This window comes from Ammospiza nelsoni, chromosome 1, assembly GCF_027579445.1.
Source record: "Ammospiza nelsoni isolate bAmmNel1 chromosome 1, bAmmNel1.pri, whole genome shotgun sequence".
In the NCBI taxonomy this organism is placed as follows: Eukaryota; Metazoa; Chordata; class Aves; order Passeriformes; family Passerellidae; genus Ammospiza; species Ammospiza nelsoni.
In genome coordinates, this window is record NC_080633.1 from 94,578,829 (window position 1) to 94,599,508 (window position 20,680).

The 20,680-nt window shown below is 35.9% G+C and overlaps 1 protein-coding gene across 1 annotated transcript in view; it reads right to left on the minus strand.

The window, feature by feature from the left end:
* Window positions 1-20,680, minus strand: part of ZNF236 (zinc finger protein 236) — a 74,033-nt gene that overhangs the window by 45,174 nt on the left and 8,179 nt on the right. Inside the window, exons 2-8 of the mRNA XM_059479782.1 lie at window positions 18,234-18,376; window positions 16,615-16,779; window positions 12,393-12,571; window positions 10,757-10,881; window positions 7,402-7,574; window positions 4,650-4,796; window positions 2,752-2,823 (exon numbers count right to left, since the gene is read on the minus strand). Coding sequence (XP_059335765.1) covers window positions 2,752-2,823; window positions 4,650-4,796; window positions 7,402-7,574; window positions 10,757-10,881; window positions 12,393-12,571; window positions 16,615-16,779; window positions 18,234-18,376 — 1,004 coding nt within the window. The remainder of the gene's footprint in view (window positions 1-2,751; window positions 2,824-4,649; window positions 4,797-7,401; window positions 7,575-10,756; window positions 10,882-12,392; window positions 12,572-16,614; window positions 16,780-18,233; window positions 18,377-20,680) is intronic.

Here is a 20,680-nt window from a genome sequence, read left to right on the forward strand (position 1 = left end):
TAACTGTAACAAATTAGAGCAGTTCTTTGAATCAAGTAGTTCATTGTGGTTAACTTTTTCTGTTGCCATACAACTTCAATACGTGGCTCCAAGAGTAAATTATCTGCACCAAAATTTCATACTTTATTTCCAAAGCGTCAATTTGCTTAGCTATGACCCTGAAACTTTATTTCCTCTCCTCTATTAAGATCACAGACTTCTTCCTCCTCTTCAAAAGAGAAGATGAAATCATGTCTAAGTATTTCATCTGGTGGACAAGGCAGCTAACACACCTTGAGTCTCTTCACTAATAAACACATCACAGCATATTTTAAGGATTCTGATGGCTCTGATTCCTCCTGTATCATTGATTACAGTTCATGAATAGTGAACACTATAAACAGACAACTGAAAAAACCCTAAAAATTGCCAGAATGAAAAACAAACCAGCCTGGATCTGGAGAGACTGTGTTAACAGTTCAGTTGTATGAGGTTCAACAAGGCCAAGTGCTGGGTCCTGCACTTGGGTCACACAAATCCCAGGCAGTGATACAGGCTAGGGGCAGAGTGGCTGCAAAGCTGCCTGGCAGTTTCAGGCAATTCTGGAAAGAGAAGGCAATGGGATCCATTCTCCCAACTCAGACCTCTCTCTAGGAATAATCTGGCACTCTTCATCACATTATCCCAGATTATTTTGGAAGGGACCCATCAGGATCACAGAGTCCAATTCCTGGCCCTGTGCAGGACACCCCCAGAGTCACACCATGTGTCTGAGACCATTGTCCAAATGCTTCTTGAACTCTTGGTGCTGTGATCACTTCCCTGGGGAGCTTGTTCCAGCACACAATCACCCTCTGGGTGAAGAACCTTTTCCTAATATCTAACCTAAATCTCCTCTGCCAAAACTTCAGACCATTCCCTCAAGTCCTGTCCCTGGTCACCACAGAGAAGAGATCAGTGTCTGTCCCTTTTCTTTCTCTCATGAAGAAGTTGTAACTGCAATGAGGTCTAAGTTTTCTCCAGGCTGAACAGACCAGTCCCTATCACTATTTGTGAGGTGACCATCCTCATCCTTTGATGGGCCAATGTTATTTTTACACTGCCTATTGTCATTAATACATTTGAAAAACGTCTTTTTATTGTCCCCCACAGCTCTGGCCAGCTTCAACGGCAGCTGAGCCTTGGCAACACAAATTTTCTCTCAACAGCAACAAGTAGTACCTCTGTACTCTTCCTGTGTCACCTGACCTTGCTACAACAGGGCATACACCTTTGTTTTCTGCCTTATTTCCAAACGATCTCTGTTCAGCCAACATGGCTTTCTGCCTTGCCTGCCTGACTTGTGATATTTGTGAATTGCCTGCACCTGTGCCCTCCGGTGATATTTTAAAAGTGACCAGCATTGATCTTCCCCAGCATCTGCAAAAATATTTTCCCAGGGGTCCTTATTTACTAGTTCCCTCAGCAGCCCAAAGTCTACTCTCCTCACATCCAGAGCTGAGGTTTTGCCGGCATTTTATCTCCTGTTAACAATTTTAAACTCTATCACTTCATGGTTGCCATGGCCAAGATGGCTGCCAATCTCCATTTTGTGAGATCAGATCCTCTCTTCTGACAAGCAGTAGATCAAGGAGGGCATCTTTCTGAGTCTGCTCGCTTAGGACCTATTCCATAAAGTTGTCATCCAAGTATTTTAGCAATCTTCTGGTGTAGGTTGTATCAGCTGTGTGATTCTTCCAGGTAATTTCTGGCAAGTTGAAGCTCCTCGTAAGAAGGGCAGTTGACTCAGAGGTGTCTCTTTGTTCCTCAAACAATAATTCCTCAACGTCATCATCCTGCCCGGAAGGTTTACAGCAGGTTTACAGACTCCCACAACAATATCTGCATTATTTGTTTACCCCTTGATTCTTACCCAGGCACTCAACTATTCCACTGCCCTTCTAGCCCTTCTATCACACACATTCAGTGCCACCCCTCCACCTCTTCTGCCATGCCTACAGTGGATGAGCTGTTTATGGAGACTTTAAAGCTGTACTGCCACATTTCCCAGATCTTGGTTTTGTGAGTACAACACAAAATAACGAGTAGCTGAAGTCGAGGGACTGTAAGTCAGATGGTCTGTCCCTAAGATACCAAGCTGCAACCTACAGCTGACAAACAAAATGCTGTATAGCTTCAACAAAACCTGCCAGAATTCCCAGGGGAACAGGCACATACAGACCCTTCCTGTACACCACAACTGTTTGCTATGGAGTTCTAGAAAGTCATCCCTGCATCATCCTTCCCCAGCTCCACAGCTCCTCCTGAGCCCATGGTTCCTCTGCTACCAAAAACTTCCAATCAACTCAACCTGTATGAACACAGCTCCTTCCCTCTCCAACCAAACCATGGTAATCCCTGGAAAATAAAGGCACAGGGGTAGGGCAATCCAGGATTTTTAAGAATCCTTACTCTCTGGTCTTCTTATACAGAAAAGTATTTACATCCATTTTGAAGAGCTATTGAAGAGACTTACATGCAAAATCATAAGTGTGTAAACAAATGAGGTAACATAATGGCAAATGAAGCAAACATAATATTCAAGATCTGTTCTGCCTCTAAATAACCAGCTGCATTCCCCAAGGAGCTTCCCTTCACATATTAGCTGATCCAACTCATCACAAAGTATCACAGCATACCCTTTTTCACTAGGTAAACGAAAATTAACAAAATTATGTAGTTTTTCCCAATTATAGTCTTGACACAAAAATATGACCAAAACTTCACACTTACATTCTTCCATTTGTTATCAACAGGTTGCAAAAGATTAGTAGGGGATGTTGTTAAAGGCTGGGTGACAGAGTCCTACAAAAAAATCAAAACAATTTAAATCTTAATCAAAAAGAAGAAAAATATGGCTGATACAAATCATGGCAGAAAAGTAGCACAGAAAAATCAGACAGTGTGAGAGAAAGAGAAGTACACTAAATCACTTTAGCTATAAATACTAATGCAGCAAATGACAGCCTCACAGTCACTATAATTTAGAAATATTCTCTTGTATCACACAAGAGTACATTCTTTGGTGGCATAGCACTTCAGGAAACTTCAGCTTTTGGAATGGGTACTTAATAAGGACATAATCCTTGCTTATCCCCAGGTATGTACCAAGGGATGACAGAGACTGATGGCAAACTTCAGAATAGAATTATTATACTGGAAATTTGTTGTTAAAGCAGTTCTGCAAGTTTTCAGCAGAATGAAGAAAAGTTCTAATGTACGAATGCTAGTGCTAATCTAATGATGCACTAAGTTTATAATGCAATTTTAAAAATAGAAATAATTAAATATATGCAGATTCAGACATAAAATTACAAATAAAAAGCATAATCCCCTCTAATATGCAATTGATATCATTATTTATCGCTGCTCCACCTTGCTAAACTTATTGGCATCTATTTTAGAAAGAATCTTTTCCTCTCTCCTCTCTCTTTGCTTATACTACTGTATGGCATTTTTGCTAGTCCACTTTTGCATGCAAGCAGCAAAGTATTCATGCAAGCAGAGATAATACCACACTGCTGTAATAACAGTATGCTAAGTGAATCCAAAATATTTTAGTAAACAAAAAACAAACCAAAAAAAACAGAGCTGGCAAGGGAAAAAAACACATGAGGTAGTAATGAAGGAATTCTTTTCCATCCTGCTTTTAGGATTAGGCTTGAGAATGTAGAAGTGTAAAAAAGACATAGTGAATATATGCACTTGCAAAGAAGTAAGACACATTAGTCTTTCTTTTTATGAATTAACATGGAGAAACAAATAGCATCTGCCTATAAAACAACTTCAGAAAATGTAAAAAAAAAATCTTTTCCAAACATCATTACTAGACAGGTCATTTCAAGAAGACACAGCTGCAAAATGAAGTTCAGAATTCAAATGTAAACCTTCCCCTTTCAAAGACTGCTACTACTCATCATCCATTGAACATTAAAGCACGAGTTGGAGATAAGCAAAGCAGAAGGGACTAGAAGTAGAAAAGATTGTTCTAATAAAGAAAACAAGAAGATAATTATGATAAATTAAATATGCACTGGTTTAAAAAATACTGTAGTCTTATGAAACCAGAAACATTTTCTGAATTTTAGTTCTTTTTTGTATCTTGGTAAAGAAATAAAACCCATCCACTGCTTCCAATAAAGCTATATTTTTTCCTTTATAATCTGCCTAATAAGAAGCTAACATTTAAAAAAAGTTATCAGATATACACAGAAGAATCCACCATGTGTTTATATAGACTACAATTATACAAAAATTTCTGAAAATGAGTTGAAACTAGTACATTTTTTCAATAGTTCTAAAAATTCCCCATAATTTTTATTTTATCAGAGGAGGCTAACATAATCTGTAAGAACAAGAATTATACTTTAGTTAGTTGCAGAATTAAACTGCTACATTTTCAACCAAAGTGTCGAATTGTAAACATTTTTTTGCATACAGTTGGCCAATTTACATTTTCCCAATATTTAATCCTGCAAATTAATATCAAAAATCACACAAAACTTGAAAAAGATGAAAGACAGCTACAGGTCTAGAAGTTCTAACCTATCTGAAGAATTACTGGAATTAAGATATAGACCTAATTAAACTCTCAAAGACATTTTCATTTCATTTGGATCAGCAAAGCTTACCGCTGTAACATGAGATACATCTGTTGAAGCACTTGCAGAATTCTGTGGACCACCCATGTGCATCTTGCTGATATGTGTGTTTAAACTACCCAAGCTTTTGAAGACACAGCTACATTCTGTACAGTTGTACGTAGGGCCATTCTTCACCTTAAAAAAAAAAATAAAGTAAATTTTCCCTACACCTACCAAATATCATGCTTTTACATTATTGTTCTATATAACAAGTAATTATGGGATTATGAGAGCTACAGTGGTTTATTTTTTCAAGTTACCAATATGCAGTTATGGAATCAGGCTGGTACCTCTTGGATATATGCAGATTCATACAATCACATATAATCTATGTGATTATATTGCTTATCCAGTTGCTTACTACCACTTGACAACATTGTGAAGCAGCAGACAGCAAAACTCATGTCCTGCGGCAAACAAGGCCTCAGGCCTTTTTCTCTTCACCATCTCCTACCATTTCACACTTAAAAGCAAAACTGAAATGCAGCTTTACAATTAAGATTTGCCTGAAGAGGAAACATCACACATAATACAAATGGAAGTTTGAAAGTATGAGATGAAAAAATTGCAGACAAAACCAACACCGTGAAGAGCAGGGAAGTTTAATGCCTAGTTTGACCTGAATTAGAACACACAGAACTAGAAAGTGATCAGCAGCCACTTGTTTGAGACTTTCAGACCAATGGGTTAAGGTAATTAAAGCAGCTAAATTTGCAGATTCCAACCATCCTCACCTCCCCCTCAGTCCATCACACATCAATAACATCCAATGTCACACTTGCAATGTGCAGGTATTTAAAAGAAAATACATTGCAGTATATTAATGAAGAAAACACACTTGCAATATAGTACTGATATTTCATATTTTGTGACATTAAACTGCCAACAAGACTTTCAAAAAGAAGTATTAAGTGATAAAGTGTGCTACAACTAAACTTTAGGAATGCTTTAGGAAGTGAGAATCAACCTGTAATTCATTATCAGCTGCAATGTTATTTTGTAACTGTATCAGAATAAAACAAAGAATTCAGAGAGTTCCACACAGGCTTGAAGAAAACACAGCAACAGCAAGAAAAAAAAATCACTAAGTTAACCAAAGCAGTAACTCAAATGCAGGCTCAGGACTGCAAAACACAGAATAGGATGTGATCAAGAGGTAGCATTTATTTAAAGTATCTTTTCTTACAGGAAAACAGAGTAACAGAAAAAAAGGTAAAAAGTGTTTTTTACTTCACTCCTAACTAATACTGAAAAAAGTTACAATTTAAATTATTAAATTATGGTTCATTTTGTTATGTAGCATAAGATATCACACATAGAGAGCTGTTAACCTTGAGGATGACCAGTCACACCAGAGAATCAATTAGGTTGGAAAACACCTTTGAGGTCCTCAAGTCCAACCTATGACCAAACACTACCATGCCAACCACACCATGGCACTGAGTGCCAAGTCCAGTCTTAAATACTTATCTCCAGAGACGGTGACTCCACCACTTCCTGGGGAGCCCATTCTAATGTCTAATCACCTGTTCATGAAGGAATTCCTCCTGATGTCCAACCTAAACCTCCCCTGGCACAGCTTAAGACTGTGTCCTCTTGTCCTGTCACCTGCGGCTTGGGAGAAGAGGCCAACCCCTACCTGGCCACAGCCTCCCTCCAGAGAGTTGAAGAGAGTGTTAAGGCTACCCCAGAGTCTCCTCTTCTCCAGGCTAAACAGCCCCAGCTCCCTCAGCCACTCCTCACCAGCTTCACTACCCTTCTCTGGACATGCTCCAGGACCTCAATGTCCTTCCTGAATTGAGTGTCCCAAACTGAACACAGTACTCCAAGTTATATGACGTAACATAAATAAGTGTATCACACATTATTAAGACATATCCATATACTAAGGCATATCCTAAAAGTAAGAAGCTAACATGCTAAAAGGACTCTTAGTAATACCTACCATTGTAACACAAAAATGGAAAACAAGACTGCAAATCTCAGTTAGGGGAAGAGTGAGAACAAAGATGATATTGTGCACACAGGAAATAAAAGAAGCAAAAAGCACTACCTCTATCACTTCCTAATTTCAAACCAAGACTAAGTCTCTTTCTATCGGTATTTTCAACCCCAACTCACTAAAGTCTGCAAGGAAATTACTGAACAAAGTTGCATAGCTCATATTGCTAAGAAGATTGTATTACTTTATCACAGCAGTACCTTCTGAGTCTTAAAAATTGTCTGCCAAAAAGAGAAAAAGTCCAGACATAAAGAGGTCTGAATCATTTTTTTAAAAAAACTTATTCTGGAATTTTCTTCTACTTGTAACCAAAAACACTCTGTAAAAGGCTGCAAAACATACTTCAAAGACAAATGGCAAGTATGTTCTAAAATAGAATTAGTGAGTCGCTGCTTGGCATTGAAATTTTTCACCATTTTCTGCTTGGCTACTTCTGGCCTACTTTCATCTGATTCTAGTCCTTGTTCTCCCAAGACAGACACAGGTACATTTTTGTGCACCTAACCCCACTATTCATTAATCTGCCCATGTACTGAAAAGACACTGGCCAATGAAGGTTTTGCTACTTCTCCTGAGTATACATTTATTCAGACAAGCTAAGGAAAGCTCAGAGGTAAAAGCAGCAAACCAGAATCTACACTATAGCAATAAATGCATACTGGTTGGAGCACACAGGAATAGCAAAACCGAGTTAAGATGCATGTTAGCAGCCAAGACTCGATGAATAATGGCCTTTACCTCAGAGTGAACTCTCTGGATGTGTGACTGCAGGTTGCCTTTCTGGGAAAAGGCGGCGGGACAAAAGGCACAGGCGTGGGGCTTCTCCCCCGTGTGCTTGATCATGTGGGTCTGCAGAGCCCCCTTCTGGTTAAAGGCCTTCCCGCACTCGCTGCACTTGAAAGGTCTTTCACCTGCAGGGAAACAGCGGCAGGAGGAGGAAGGGTAAGGAAATTTAAGTAAATGTCAGCCGTTTTCTGTAGCTAAACCAAAAATTGTATCCATTAAAATAAAATACACACGTTATTATATATGTTATTAGGAGGTTTTGACAATAAAATTGTTTACCTCAATTACCAACCTCAGCACCTACTCTGATGAAAATGCGGCCTTGTTAAAAAGGTTTTCGTGACTTAGCTGATGATTACCAGTTTAAATGGGTAAAATAAAGGAAATATAGATGAAGCAATTATTCAAAACACCTTCTCTCAACTTGTGGTTTGAAAGATCTCAAAAGCTGCTATGCAAAATCATTGGAGAAAAAAAACAAAGGGAAAAAGAAACCCACGTTTTATACCAAATCCTATAAAAATGCACACACCTTCACAAAAAACGAGCAGGCCCAGAGGATAAATGGACAGTAATAAATAACTAACAGTCAAATTTAAACCTTTATCTAATTTAAAATCAGAAAGTCTTACAGCAACTCTGCAAAAGATGGTATATGGTTCCCACTCCCCAATAAATATTAAGAGCCATTCACTCTTTGCAACCACATACTGAAAATATGCAATGAAATAATGTTTTAGACAGTTCTGCTCAGAAAATAATTTTAAAAACTGTTCATATTGAATACTTAAAGAAAAACTAGCCAACATTTTTACAGAAACGTTCGGTCACAATTTCCCAATTTTGGTGCCCTCAATGCTGTGTATAATTACACTTTTTTTATGTTACCAGATAAGCATGAAGAACCCCCCAGTTAGAGAACATACAAGGACTGCCTAAACAGATTACAAAGCTATATAAACTTACTAATGATAAATTTCAGTTCCTTACAACCATGTGTTCTACTTAACTCCTGGGAACCTCCACTTTGAACTTAGTAATAATACTTTTTTTCTTTTAGTGAAATAGTCCAGCTGTGGTAACTCTAGGACCTTGAAAATATTTAACACCTTGCCTTTGCACATTTCCATAGCCAAGATCAGAATAAGCACCACTGGGTGCTATCTTTGCTACACCAGTAAGTCCTACCATGTACACACTAAATCAGTTTTAATAAATATTTTTATAATATTTATCATTTTATAGCTGTAATTACATCTACTTTAAACTTATTATTTCTTAATTAAGAACAAAAGAACAAAAGCAGCTATTTTTCTGAAATTGATTTCAAGCATATAACTCACTGAAGGAATGTGTATCTTCTCTTCTGCTGCTTAGAGGTTTTGAAGGTGCCTTAAGGATTGCAGGTTTTAACTGTATATTTTTTAAAAGAGATTAAAATTAAGAACACTGATTCACATCTGGAAATACAAATTCCTATTGGGCTTTCATTGGCAGAAAGCTGAGCTTCCAGTAAGAGTGGCTGGTGGACATATGGAAGTACTGCTTCAGGTTAAGTCTGCCTATGTAAATAAATCTCATTATAAAACAAAATCTTAACTCTAACGTGGAAACATTTCTCAAGTGTAACTTAATAAAATACAGATTTGAGAGGGGGGACAAGGGGTTCATAACTCAATTATTAATGTGGGAATTGCAGTCCCTGAGACTGGATTTTTTTTCCCAGAAGGGTGTATGTGCCTGAAATGACTAGCTAGAACAAAAAAAGGACTGCAATTAAGAGACTAACCTAATGCCACTCATTGTGCACAGATCTGCTATTTTAACGTTTAAAAACCTGGGCATTCTAAATTCTTTAAAACAGAGTTTTTCTTTTCTAGATATCTACAGTACCTCAAGCAGCCAAATGCCAGACAGATTGTCTGCAGATTCGGAGTACTAACATACTTCACAAATTACATGAGTATTTGCAAGGTAATTGGAACTTAAAATGACCTCCCATCATGTGCAGACTGGGACTGCATTTTCTGTTTCCCAACAGACAAATGTCTTTCAGTCTTCAGAAAAAAAATATAAACACCCTTGAACTTTCCAAAGCTTTAAAAAAGCATCCATAACCAACTATAATCTTGTTTATTTATTCTGACTAAAATAAGCTAATGAATTAAATAGAGCCAAGAATCTAAAATACTGAAGTTAATTTGCACTGACCTTTTTTTGATATTACTTTCAAGCAATTGTTTTAAAGCAGGTACAAGGGTGACCTCTTGTGTTACTTTTCTATAACTAGATCTGTAAAACTTCAAAAGATTCTTAAGAAAGTGTCACACAATGGTCTTTTTATTTCTTTGTAAACAGGACCATTCTTGTAAATGGCAACTCATCACATCACTGTCTGAACACTGATATTACAGTGATTGATACTACAACAGTATTAGTCAGTGTAATAACAGAATTGTACACTTACACAAAGGAATACCTGAATTAACTAAAAACTAGACAAATGGCAATTCATTCAGTATGTATGAAAAATACATATTGAATATCACTGGAATATCTTCAATGAAGACTGTTTAAAGCCAAATTCCTGCTATAATAATGTATACCTGGTTAAAACATAAGAAGTATTCTTTTATAGTCATCTGTACACTTCAAAAGTTTTATATTATTTTATGCTTTGCATTTTTTAATTATTTCAATTGCTTATGGTTTAAACATGCACATATTTATGATAAATGTGGCAAAAAACATTTCCTACTCATTCTGCAAATTTGAACAGTCGCCTGCACTTCTTCAATTATTACAACCTAGGCTTATCACCTCAGAAAACCACTTCTTAAGTTTAAATTAATAAATTTTAAAAATGCAAGACTACTACTTTATTAGTATCATTAATTCTCATGTCCTTGTGCTCATTTTGCAACTAGATTCTAGAACGTGCTCTCTAGAGCACATAAGATTTAATTTAAAGTAGATGACTGGACCTTATCAAGAGATTCTGATTTTAAGGCCCATTGAAACTAAGTACCAAAACTGATATTTGGAAACAAATGAAATATATAGATTTTTTCACATTTTTAAACTGCTTCTAATCATATAAATCTGAAAAATTTAAAAGCATATAAATTTCCTAAGCAAATGAATTACATAAAGTTTATTTTAAACCAACAGGTAACTGTATCTAATAAGCCAAGTGTAGTAATAATATTTCAGGTCCCAATAGAGAGAAAAAAGACATGGCATTTCAGAGATTAACTGATATTTTTAAAACAAAACCAAATTAAAATAAGTACTTCCATAGCCTTACCTGTGTGTATTCTAACGTGCCGTGTTAATTGACTCGGTTTCTGGAACGTCTTCCCACAGTGAGGACAGGAATAGGTAAACCCACTTCTATCAATGTTTCTGTTGTAAGATCTGGTATTTGATACCCTGTGATTTAAAAAAATATAAATTAAACATTATTTTGAAGATGCTTCTTTTACCCCATCAGTTTTAACATAGTGTTAATTTGATGGCAACATAGTATCAGCTGCAACAGTGAAAACCCAAACTCCATAACGACACTGAAAGGACAACACCAACAGCTCTTTTCTCAGTACCTATATACACCAAGACTTTTAGTTATTTCTGCAGTAAAGATCTGATACATCTTAGAGGCTCTCTTCATACATTTTCAGGGTAAATTCTATTTGCCAAAAGTATACAGTGACTTCACATTTTGGTGGGAACCTTCAACTCTATTTCTTTTGCCTGAATATAGCAAAGTCCTTCATTCTGAACTAGAACACACAAATCTCACACACTGGAGTACAAATGCAGTTGCTGAAGTCCAGTAAGAGCAAGTTAAGAATTTAACAACCCAAATATTCACCACTGACCCTCAAATACAAATCACATTCTCCAAAGAACCACAGAAACAGAGAATATAAATTCCCAAAATTAATTTAGCTACAAATCAAACTAACTAGTTTATTCATCCTAACACCTCTAAACAGGAGTTGTCCACAAGAACAATGGCTTTAGCAGGTAATACATTTACATAACTCAAACCTTACTTGATACTGCAAACCTTTAAATTTCTGTTCACAGATTGAAATTTACAACACTTGTTTAAACCTCTTGCAACACAACTATTAAGATCATAGAATCTGTATTAACTTCTAGTAAGAAGAACGGGGAATATACAGCATTTCTTGGTTTTGAATATGTAATTTTCCTCATCTGCTTTTTACAGAAATAGTGAAAATTAAAAAAGAGATCAGCTGTCAAGACTTCAGGCTTTTTTAATGTATAAAGCAAACCAAGAGAAGTTTTTCCTCCTTCTAACTTAAAGTACTTCTCACCTTCCTCAAAGTAAAGTTAAACTAGAGAGCTGAAAGAAAAGACAGAACAAATATTCACCAAAAATAACAACAGCATTTACCAGGGCTCTTTTTTCCCCCTTTCCATTTTGTGCTTTTTCAGATTAACAAGAAATTCATGAGAGGCTGTAACGGGGAAAGATGATTAAACTGCAAAGAACAAGTAACATCTTTGCAGAATGAAAGCATTAAAACTTTTGTCATTATAATAAATGCTATGTAAAATTAATATACATTTGCTTCAATATACTGCTATTAGTGCTTAAAATCATTAACACACTTCAAAAATCACTTTGCATCAGAGAAACTTAATGCATGTTTACAAATAGCTTGCAGATGAACTATGCTTAGTATGTATGCCTAAATACAAAAACAGGGGGAAAAAAGACCTCCAAAAATAACCACCCACTTAAGCAAGGTTTTAAAAAGAAAGTGTCATTTTAGAACAGCATATCAAGGAAAAGAAATTATCTGCATAAATCATGGTACTTTGCTGACTGGAAATACTACTTCTGCTTTTCCCAGCTATCACCATAAAAGTAACATCTGCTCATTTTGTTATAAACCCATGATTGTCACCTTATTTTATAGTGAGTTTTCATATGCTCCTTTAGCTGTGAGGAAGTTTCAAATTCTTTTTTGCAAGACTTGCAGCTGTGAATCCTACTGCCTGCCAATTCCTGACGATGTTCTTCCATGTGTATGGACAGCTGACTCTGTAAAGTGAATTCATCTCCACACTCTGAACAGATAAGATTCTGAAAGAGATAATAGAGACTGATTTTTCAAAACAGCAGTGCACAAGCTTTGTTCAAGTAGATTAACTTACCCTTCCATGGACACTGGCAGCTGGAAGCAAGCAGCGAGGGAAGTATACAAGCAAGAAGAGTTCATGAGCCCTGTGATATAAATCATGTACAATAATCACTGCAAGATTATATTAATATTTTAAGTAACTCCAGTAGAACTGAGTTCTGAAAAACTTCATATGGCAGCAGAAACAAGTAGTTCAGTACCATCCTCATCACTCCCCATTTCCTCGGTGGGCTGGTTCAAGACACACACAGAAGCTCACCCCAGTACCATTACACCATGATCTACAGAAACATCTGTAACAAATAATTACTTTCTAACCAAAATCATGGTAACTGTGGATTCAGGGATTTCACACTTTTACAGGTTAAAATTATATTGAGTGTCATTTTTAAACAGTAATCCCACCACAGTTAGCCCTGACTTTTTAGCTTTCTTGACAGTAAAGATGACAGAAATAAAGAAGAACAAAGTATTTCTAACAGATATCTCTTCAACGCATTAATTTCAGAAAGGTTTTTTTATCAGCTCAGTTTTCAGTAATTGTGACTATCACTGTGAATTGAAATGTTTCTTATCCTCCCCCCTTTTTCCTCTCTCATAATAGTCAACAAGAAAAGTAAAAACAAAAACAGAAAACAACCATGTTCATTTCAAGAAGGATATTGACAAGAATGTTTTAATCAAGAGGAACACAGGTATGCCACTCTTATTTTTGGACTGTTTTGACAATAAATTTGTTTTTTAAGTCTGAAAAAAAAAATTCTGCAGTATCACATTTCCAGACAAAAGCTTAAAAAGCTGAAGTCCTTTAATGTAATTAATTACCAATTCAAAAATTATTTGTTTAATCTAACTTAGATGCCATTATTACTGCATTCAAGTTACAGAGTGAGCAACAAATAACTAATTTTTTTTTCTAGGACATACATTCAAATCAGAATACTTCTTATAGGCATCTACTGCTCTTATACAACAAATTTAGTTTATGATCTTAGATTTCTAAAAGTTGGGGAAAATTTTATGACGGGAAACCTACAATTACCATGCTAAGCTCAGGAACCTCAAAACTGAGGGACTTTGAATCGCTTCTCAGCATTTTTCAGATATGCATATGTATCATGTTAAGTTGCAAATACACATATTCTATTAAGCAACTTCTACAAACAAAAAAATTAACCTAAGATGAAGTTATTTGACGCAATTAAAGTCTTCATTATTCTGTTCAGTACTGTGAAATTTCCTGTAGGAAAGCAAGATTACAGTAAAGCAGAAAAACTACAGAAAACCCACCTATATATCACACCAAACAGATTATGCTGCAGGCAATTCCAGATGTATTTTTTGCTCCTCAAGGAAACAAAAAAATCACCACCATGCACATAGCAAGTAATTGAACACTGTAACCTCACTATGGTTAAAGCCACAGTTAAACAGAAGGAGCTGGTCAGATGCAAAATTCCCAAACTCAGAAAAAAATTTTTAAAGCTCTACTCATTGGATTCTGCCTGTTTTAGCTCTCCCTATCTCACCAGATGCAACATCTGAAGAACACTTTGGAACTCATGATCTTCACCTGTTTTGTATCTCTGACTGCCAGCATCTGTAAAGGATTTTAATCTGCACTTTTTCAAAAGATCATTGCTCACGAATTATTAGACAGTACAAATCAAATTCAGTGGATATTTCTAAAAACAAAACAAACAACAAACAAAACCCCAACATCACACAAAGTAAAACAAAAAAACCCAAAGCAAGAGGATCTTATAATGAAGGAATTTTCATTTTATATCCACCAAATATCAGTTTTAACTTTTTCAACATATTAAGGTGTTCCTAAAGCCCAAAAGCCACTCATGTTCATGAAAAAGAGGACATAATAGCAGTTCTAATGCAATAAATAATTTTGTTTCTGTTTTTTATTTACCATTTTTATCCTGCCAGGGCAAAATGTAGCAATGAAAACTATTGTGCATTTCCACTTAGGAAACTGACATGTTCAACAATCCTCAAGAAGATGGGTCATATTTACACAAGATATATTCTTAATGACTTCTCAAGAGAAAGCTATCCCATATTAGTGAGGAATTTCAAACGTGCAGCTTTTCCCTCACATATAAATTTATCACATATAAGTTTATCACATATAAATCACTGAAGAACGTGAGGAGAAAATAGTCTCTTGCAAGCTCAGTATCAACGGCCCAGAAAATTCCTTCCAGAACCTCTCGCATGGAGCAGTCAAACACAAAAATCTAAGTTTCACAGACAGACCCACTCTCCCAAATCTCACTAGAGCTGTTCTGTTCTTTCCCATGTGCATTTGTCTGTAGATAAAGCTTCCTGATGCAGCACAACACAAAGGTAATGCTTCACAAAATGAAATTTGGGGAGCTATCTTCCTACCCTCTATGTATGTCCCTTAATGTATATGCACCTCTGCTCTGATTTCAGACTGGTAACCCTTCTAACAGCAAAGGAAGAAGAGCAGACAGGAGTGAGAACGTACTCCACCCCTAACTTGTTAACATGCACATTGTGGAAAACCCCTCAATGGCAGCTGCTGCCATCACCAATTCCCTCTGCTTCAAGTTCAAATTCCAGCTCTCCTACAGGTCCTGTGCATAATTACAGTGAAAGTTATTCCTGCAGGTTTATGTGAATTAATTGCTACATTCATGTCTGTTTTATCACAAAACTATTTAGTATTATAGGAAACACATTCATTAGCAATTGAAATATGTTCATATTTTTATAAATTTAATTTTCAAGCTGCAGATGGAATTTTAAATTGGAAGGCATCACACAGCCTATTCTTCTGACATCTGCACCAAAGCAAAAAAAACCAGCACTGCTGAAGTGCATGAAAAATCACTTCGTGGTAGAAATAAATACCAAAAACCACCCTCAGGTGTCTTTCTTACTCTGTGTTTCAAGAAATTAATAAATCAAGTTTCCTTAATAACACCAACTAAGCCATTTATCATTATAGATACATCAATATACAGCAAAATTGGACTCCAGTCCACTTAACTTGGCTGCCTACTTGGCTGTGTACATGACAAAACACAAACTAAAAGGATTAAAGAAGGAACCTCTACAGATGGCATGCCCTGCATCTGGTTTGGGGAAAAGTGCACACAGGCCTATTACTCCCAACTTACAGGTCAAAACTGCTGTAAGCTGTCAGCAATTGGCATGGAAGAACACACCACTGTTACATTTGTGATTGGAAGTTGGACAATAAAAATGCATTCCTGATTCAGCTCCAGTTCTCCAACAGGAAGTGCAATTTTAAAAAAACCTTAATGGGAGGAAGAGGCAATTGCATCATAAAAAATTTGGTATTTTGGGCAGTGCATTCAACTCTGGCAATTGTTGTAAAGCAGTAAAGACTATAAAGCGTGCAAAATACACCACTATGTATTAACTGCTAAGAATTTAATCAACACTCTATCAAAACAAAAAATGAAATTTTGATAGGGGAAGGACCAAGTACTCTCAAGCAAAACCACCAACCATGCAAAAACAGAGGTGGGAGCTGTAGATATGGTAACGGCTTCATCTATTTCTATGAATGGTGAGAGTGCCTCACCACGACATCTGCCATCAAATATGATCACACGTTATCTCTTGTGTGTAGGCATATCAATGTAGATTAAGTCACAGAAATATCTTCAAAATAAAAGTATGTGCAAATAACCAATTAGTCAATGTTTATATATAGTATGATATGGTATCTATCAAATATGCTCAAGTTCCTTTTTTTTCATAAAGACACAATGGGAACACTTATTTATAATCAGGATATTAATTTCTATAACTAATATTAAAACAGACTCCCCACGTAAAGTTTTATATTTCTTCAGAATAAAATAATTTTTCAAAATCTAAATTTACACAAAACCTAAAGCATACAGGTAAGGAATTAAATACAACCGCTATTACATGTCTTTTCAAAATTAAGTTATAAACTTTAATGAATTACCTCCTCTTTCTCATGTAGCATTATATGTGCTTTCAGACTGGCTACTCTGGAGAACTTCTTGTTGCACACAGGACACGTAGGATCTTCGCCATTGTGAGTACATTTGTGCAGGGTCAAGTTGAATTCGACATTAAACGACATCGGACACTGGTCACACCGGTGAGGCTGTTTATAAAATCACAAAAAATAAAGACAAAATTTAGTCTTCCCATAGGCTATATATACCCTGAGTGACACATATAATCATAGAAATCAAAACATTAAACATTAAAAAATAACAATTCAAGTACCTACATAGGATAATGATGCTTAATAATACCAAGATCAATTCTCTTCTTTGCATCTCATTACAGAAAATGCACACACAGCATTGTAAGAGCACAAAGGGAAAGGAAAGAAGGGGAACTAAGGAAACCAGAGACTCAAAACTGAGACTGTCTGAAAAGAGTGAAGTTCATAAGAGAGAGCAATGAGCAGGAGTCAGAAACACATTCTCCTATTTTAGCTGTGATCATGATTCACCCAGAGGGTGGCTGGACACTGGAACAGGCTCCCCAGGGAAGTGGTCACAGCACCAGCCTGTCAGAGTTCAAGGAGGATTTAGACAATGGTCTCAGGCACATGGTGTCCTGGCATCAGGAGTCCTGCACAGCGCCAGGGGTTGGTCTTGATGATCCTTTTGGGTCCTTTCAACTCCGCATATGCTCAGGTTTCATGAAATCTCCTGAAGTAAAACTAATCATCAAAGCAGCAAAACACTTGGTTTATACTAGGCCTGACTGCTCCTCACTTGGTATCTGCAAAACCAGTTTTCTATTCTTTAAGAGCCCTTTCACTTTTGGATGTAAAGGCTCTTACATAAGTGTGCAATAGCATGGGCTTAACCTTATCAATTTTACAACACTGTAACTTGTCTAAGTTGGTTTTGTATATGTGAATTATCTCCATTATTATGCTACCTTTTGTGAAAATTAATCTATATTTAGGGCTACCTCAAAAAGTAACAGAATTATTTTCATTATAAAACGAATGTCAGTCGTTTTAGCTTTGTGAACAAGAAAGCAAGGGAAATAAAAGCTTCATATTACAGATGCAACTTGTGGCAAAAGCTTCATTTAAAAAGCCAGTCCAGTCTTAATCACATATTGGTATTCTTCTCATTCTTTCCCAAATTTGATTTGTAAGCAGCTAAAGCGATGACATTAATCCACTGATTAATACATACATACTAAATTAGTTTACAAGTAGGATCCTGTTAATAAATATAAGCATTATTTTCCTTTTATTGTTAATGTGCAGAATCACTTTGCAAACTCTATTGAAAAAAACTCATACATTTTGTCATCCACCTGGGTATTTTAGAAATCAAAGAAAATGGCTAAAATTAAAAACTGCTGGTCTGGAAACAACAATCCAATTAAAGGGCATCAAAGGAAGGTCCTAACTCAAAGCAAACATGAGAAAACATAAAAGAGATATGTCACAAAACTCTGAGGTCCCCAAGTAATAATTATTAGTGGTGTGACTGAAAAGAAATGGAAAAGACACCTTGTGTTAGCTTCACTTGACAGTATATGAAAATATCAATGTACACTGGTTGTATCTAGCACAACTCATACCTTGTCATTTTGCTCATGATCCCTCATATGGCGCTGGAACTGGGTCTCTCTTGGAAAAGACAGCAAACAAATCTCACACTTATGGAAGTTGGGTACTTGGTAGGGAAAATTACCGTTCTCTGCAGTTGGTGTCAGAACATCATCTACAAAACAAGCAATAAAACATTTGTATGAAGTTACATTTTATCTACTTACAATTTATTGAAAAAAACAGAATCATTTAAAGTAGAAACTATTTCAATTCCTCTAAGATTTTTGACTTATCCAACAGTGTAACTTCAAGGAATCTTGAGGATCTCGGGCTGAAATATCACTGCTTCCATTGACACAACCAAATATATCCATACCTCAAACTGCCAGTCACTACAGACATAAATAATCACCTTTCCCCAGTAATTTGAAATAAATTCTTTCTGTGCTTCACAAACACCCATCAAGTCTGAAACAAAATGAAACCTTGCAAAAAACACTAGGTAAGGGACTGCCAGGGGTTACTTTTAATAGTATTACATCACAGGTTTCTAAAAAAGTTTTTAAAACTACATAGTCAGCAGTTCTGACTACACAGATTTTGTGCCCTCCCTTCTCTTGCTTGCTCCTTCCCTAAGAAAAATATTTTCTTTCTTCTTCTGGCATTACAAAAAATTTATTAAAACCTATTTTAAAACCTTTACAATTGTAAACCCAACACCAATGTTTCAAACAGTTGAGAGAGATGCAATAAACTGCAAGTCTAAGTGTATACATATTCAATCAATGGAAAGAGATGAATTTTTCTTTAAACAGACCCAGTCTAAGCCCATACAGTTTTCTTCTGAACTCCTACAGTCATGTAACTTTTGATACACCAAGTTGCAAGCTTCTACATCCTCCTGCTCAAACGAGTGAAGTCAATCCTATAAATACTTTATGATAAAAGGAAAATATTAATCTGAGGAAGTTAAACACATTTTACATTTGAGAAGATACTGTATTACTAAGAAAGTTATCTTTATTTAAGAAAAATTTTAAGAAAAGCAACTGGCAGGAGGGCTGTACTGCAGGTTAGAGTCATGAAAGGGGGAAAAATCTATAGAATTCAGTTTCAAACTACCACAACTAAAACTGCATCAACAACACAACATAAAAAGAAAAGAATATTTATTTTATTATCTAGACATGCAAGGTTTCTGATGTTTCTCTTTAAGTCAGTACTTTTCTTCATATATGTAAGAACTAGGCATAGGAAGTAACAACACAAGCACAAGTTTACAGCATCCTGTTTACATTTTCTCAGAGGAAATTGGAGATTATATAGTTCATATAGTATTTCCACTCTACTGCACCCACTTCAAAGTCCTCTCTCATTCACCACAACATTTACAAGGGGAAAGAAAATATCAATACCTTATGTCCTGATCTTTTTTTTTTCCTTCCTAAAATTCTCATAAACAAACTTTAAAAGCTTGTAGTTGAGGAAGCTGTAGGAAACATTTCAGCACAATTTATCTGGGCAAGAAATCACAACAAAAACCAATGCCCTAGGGACTTGCACTTCCCATTCCTGGACTAAGTGACCCAATTAAATTTTGTTTTGCAAAGTTTAGTTATCAAATATTTCTCTGTAAGAGAATGATGCAAACATCACTTATCTTTATCATGTTTAAACTTACACTTACTGCACCCTTTAATAGACTATAAATTCATAGTATGCAGACACTATCAATAACAACCCTGAAATGGCCGCATTTCTTCGAAAGTTGAAAACCACCGCTTTAATTACAAGACACAAACCTTCAAGCAATCTTGTGATAAATATGCCTGATTAGAAAAAAGGACACAAAATCAGTTTCTGTAAATAATGGCATCACAAGAAAGAGAAAGAAAAACCTACATCTATACTTGGGCTATGTGAAAACATAATGCACAAGGCTTTCCCTTCCTCTGGAAAAAGGAGTAATTGTTCAATCCCACGTAGGCCTGACCTCTCACTTTAAACTGACAACTGAAAAATGATCCAACCCATGACTTTCCAAAGGCCTTCAAACCTTCTCCTTCAACCAAAGAGATTATTATCTTTAAACATTCACTCTTGAGATCAAAGGGACAATTCGCAAAAACAATGTGGAAGCAATTGAAGTAGCAAAAATGTAAGAGTGACATCAAAGGTGCTAAATTCTCTACACTTTGAAGCAAAATCCCAACATGCTCACTATTAGATTCTGAATAATACTGCCAAGTGGTATTGGTCTTGAGTCAATAATATACTTATGTACCATTTTTATTCAAATGTGTATCATATCTGTATTGACCAATACTGATTAATCTACAGGCTGTGAATTTTCTTCTGCAATTTAAAAAGGAGTTTAACTATAGAACAAAAAATTAAGTATCTTGTAATATTTCAGCAGAATTTGATTACTATAATTCTACAAAATCAGACCACTTGATGCAGTCGTTCAGCTGAA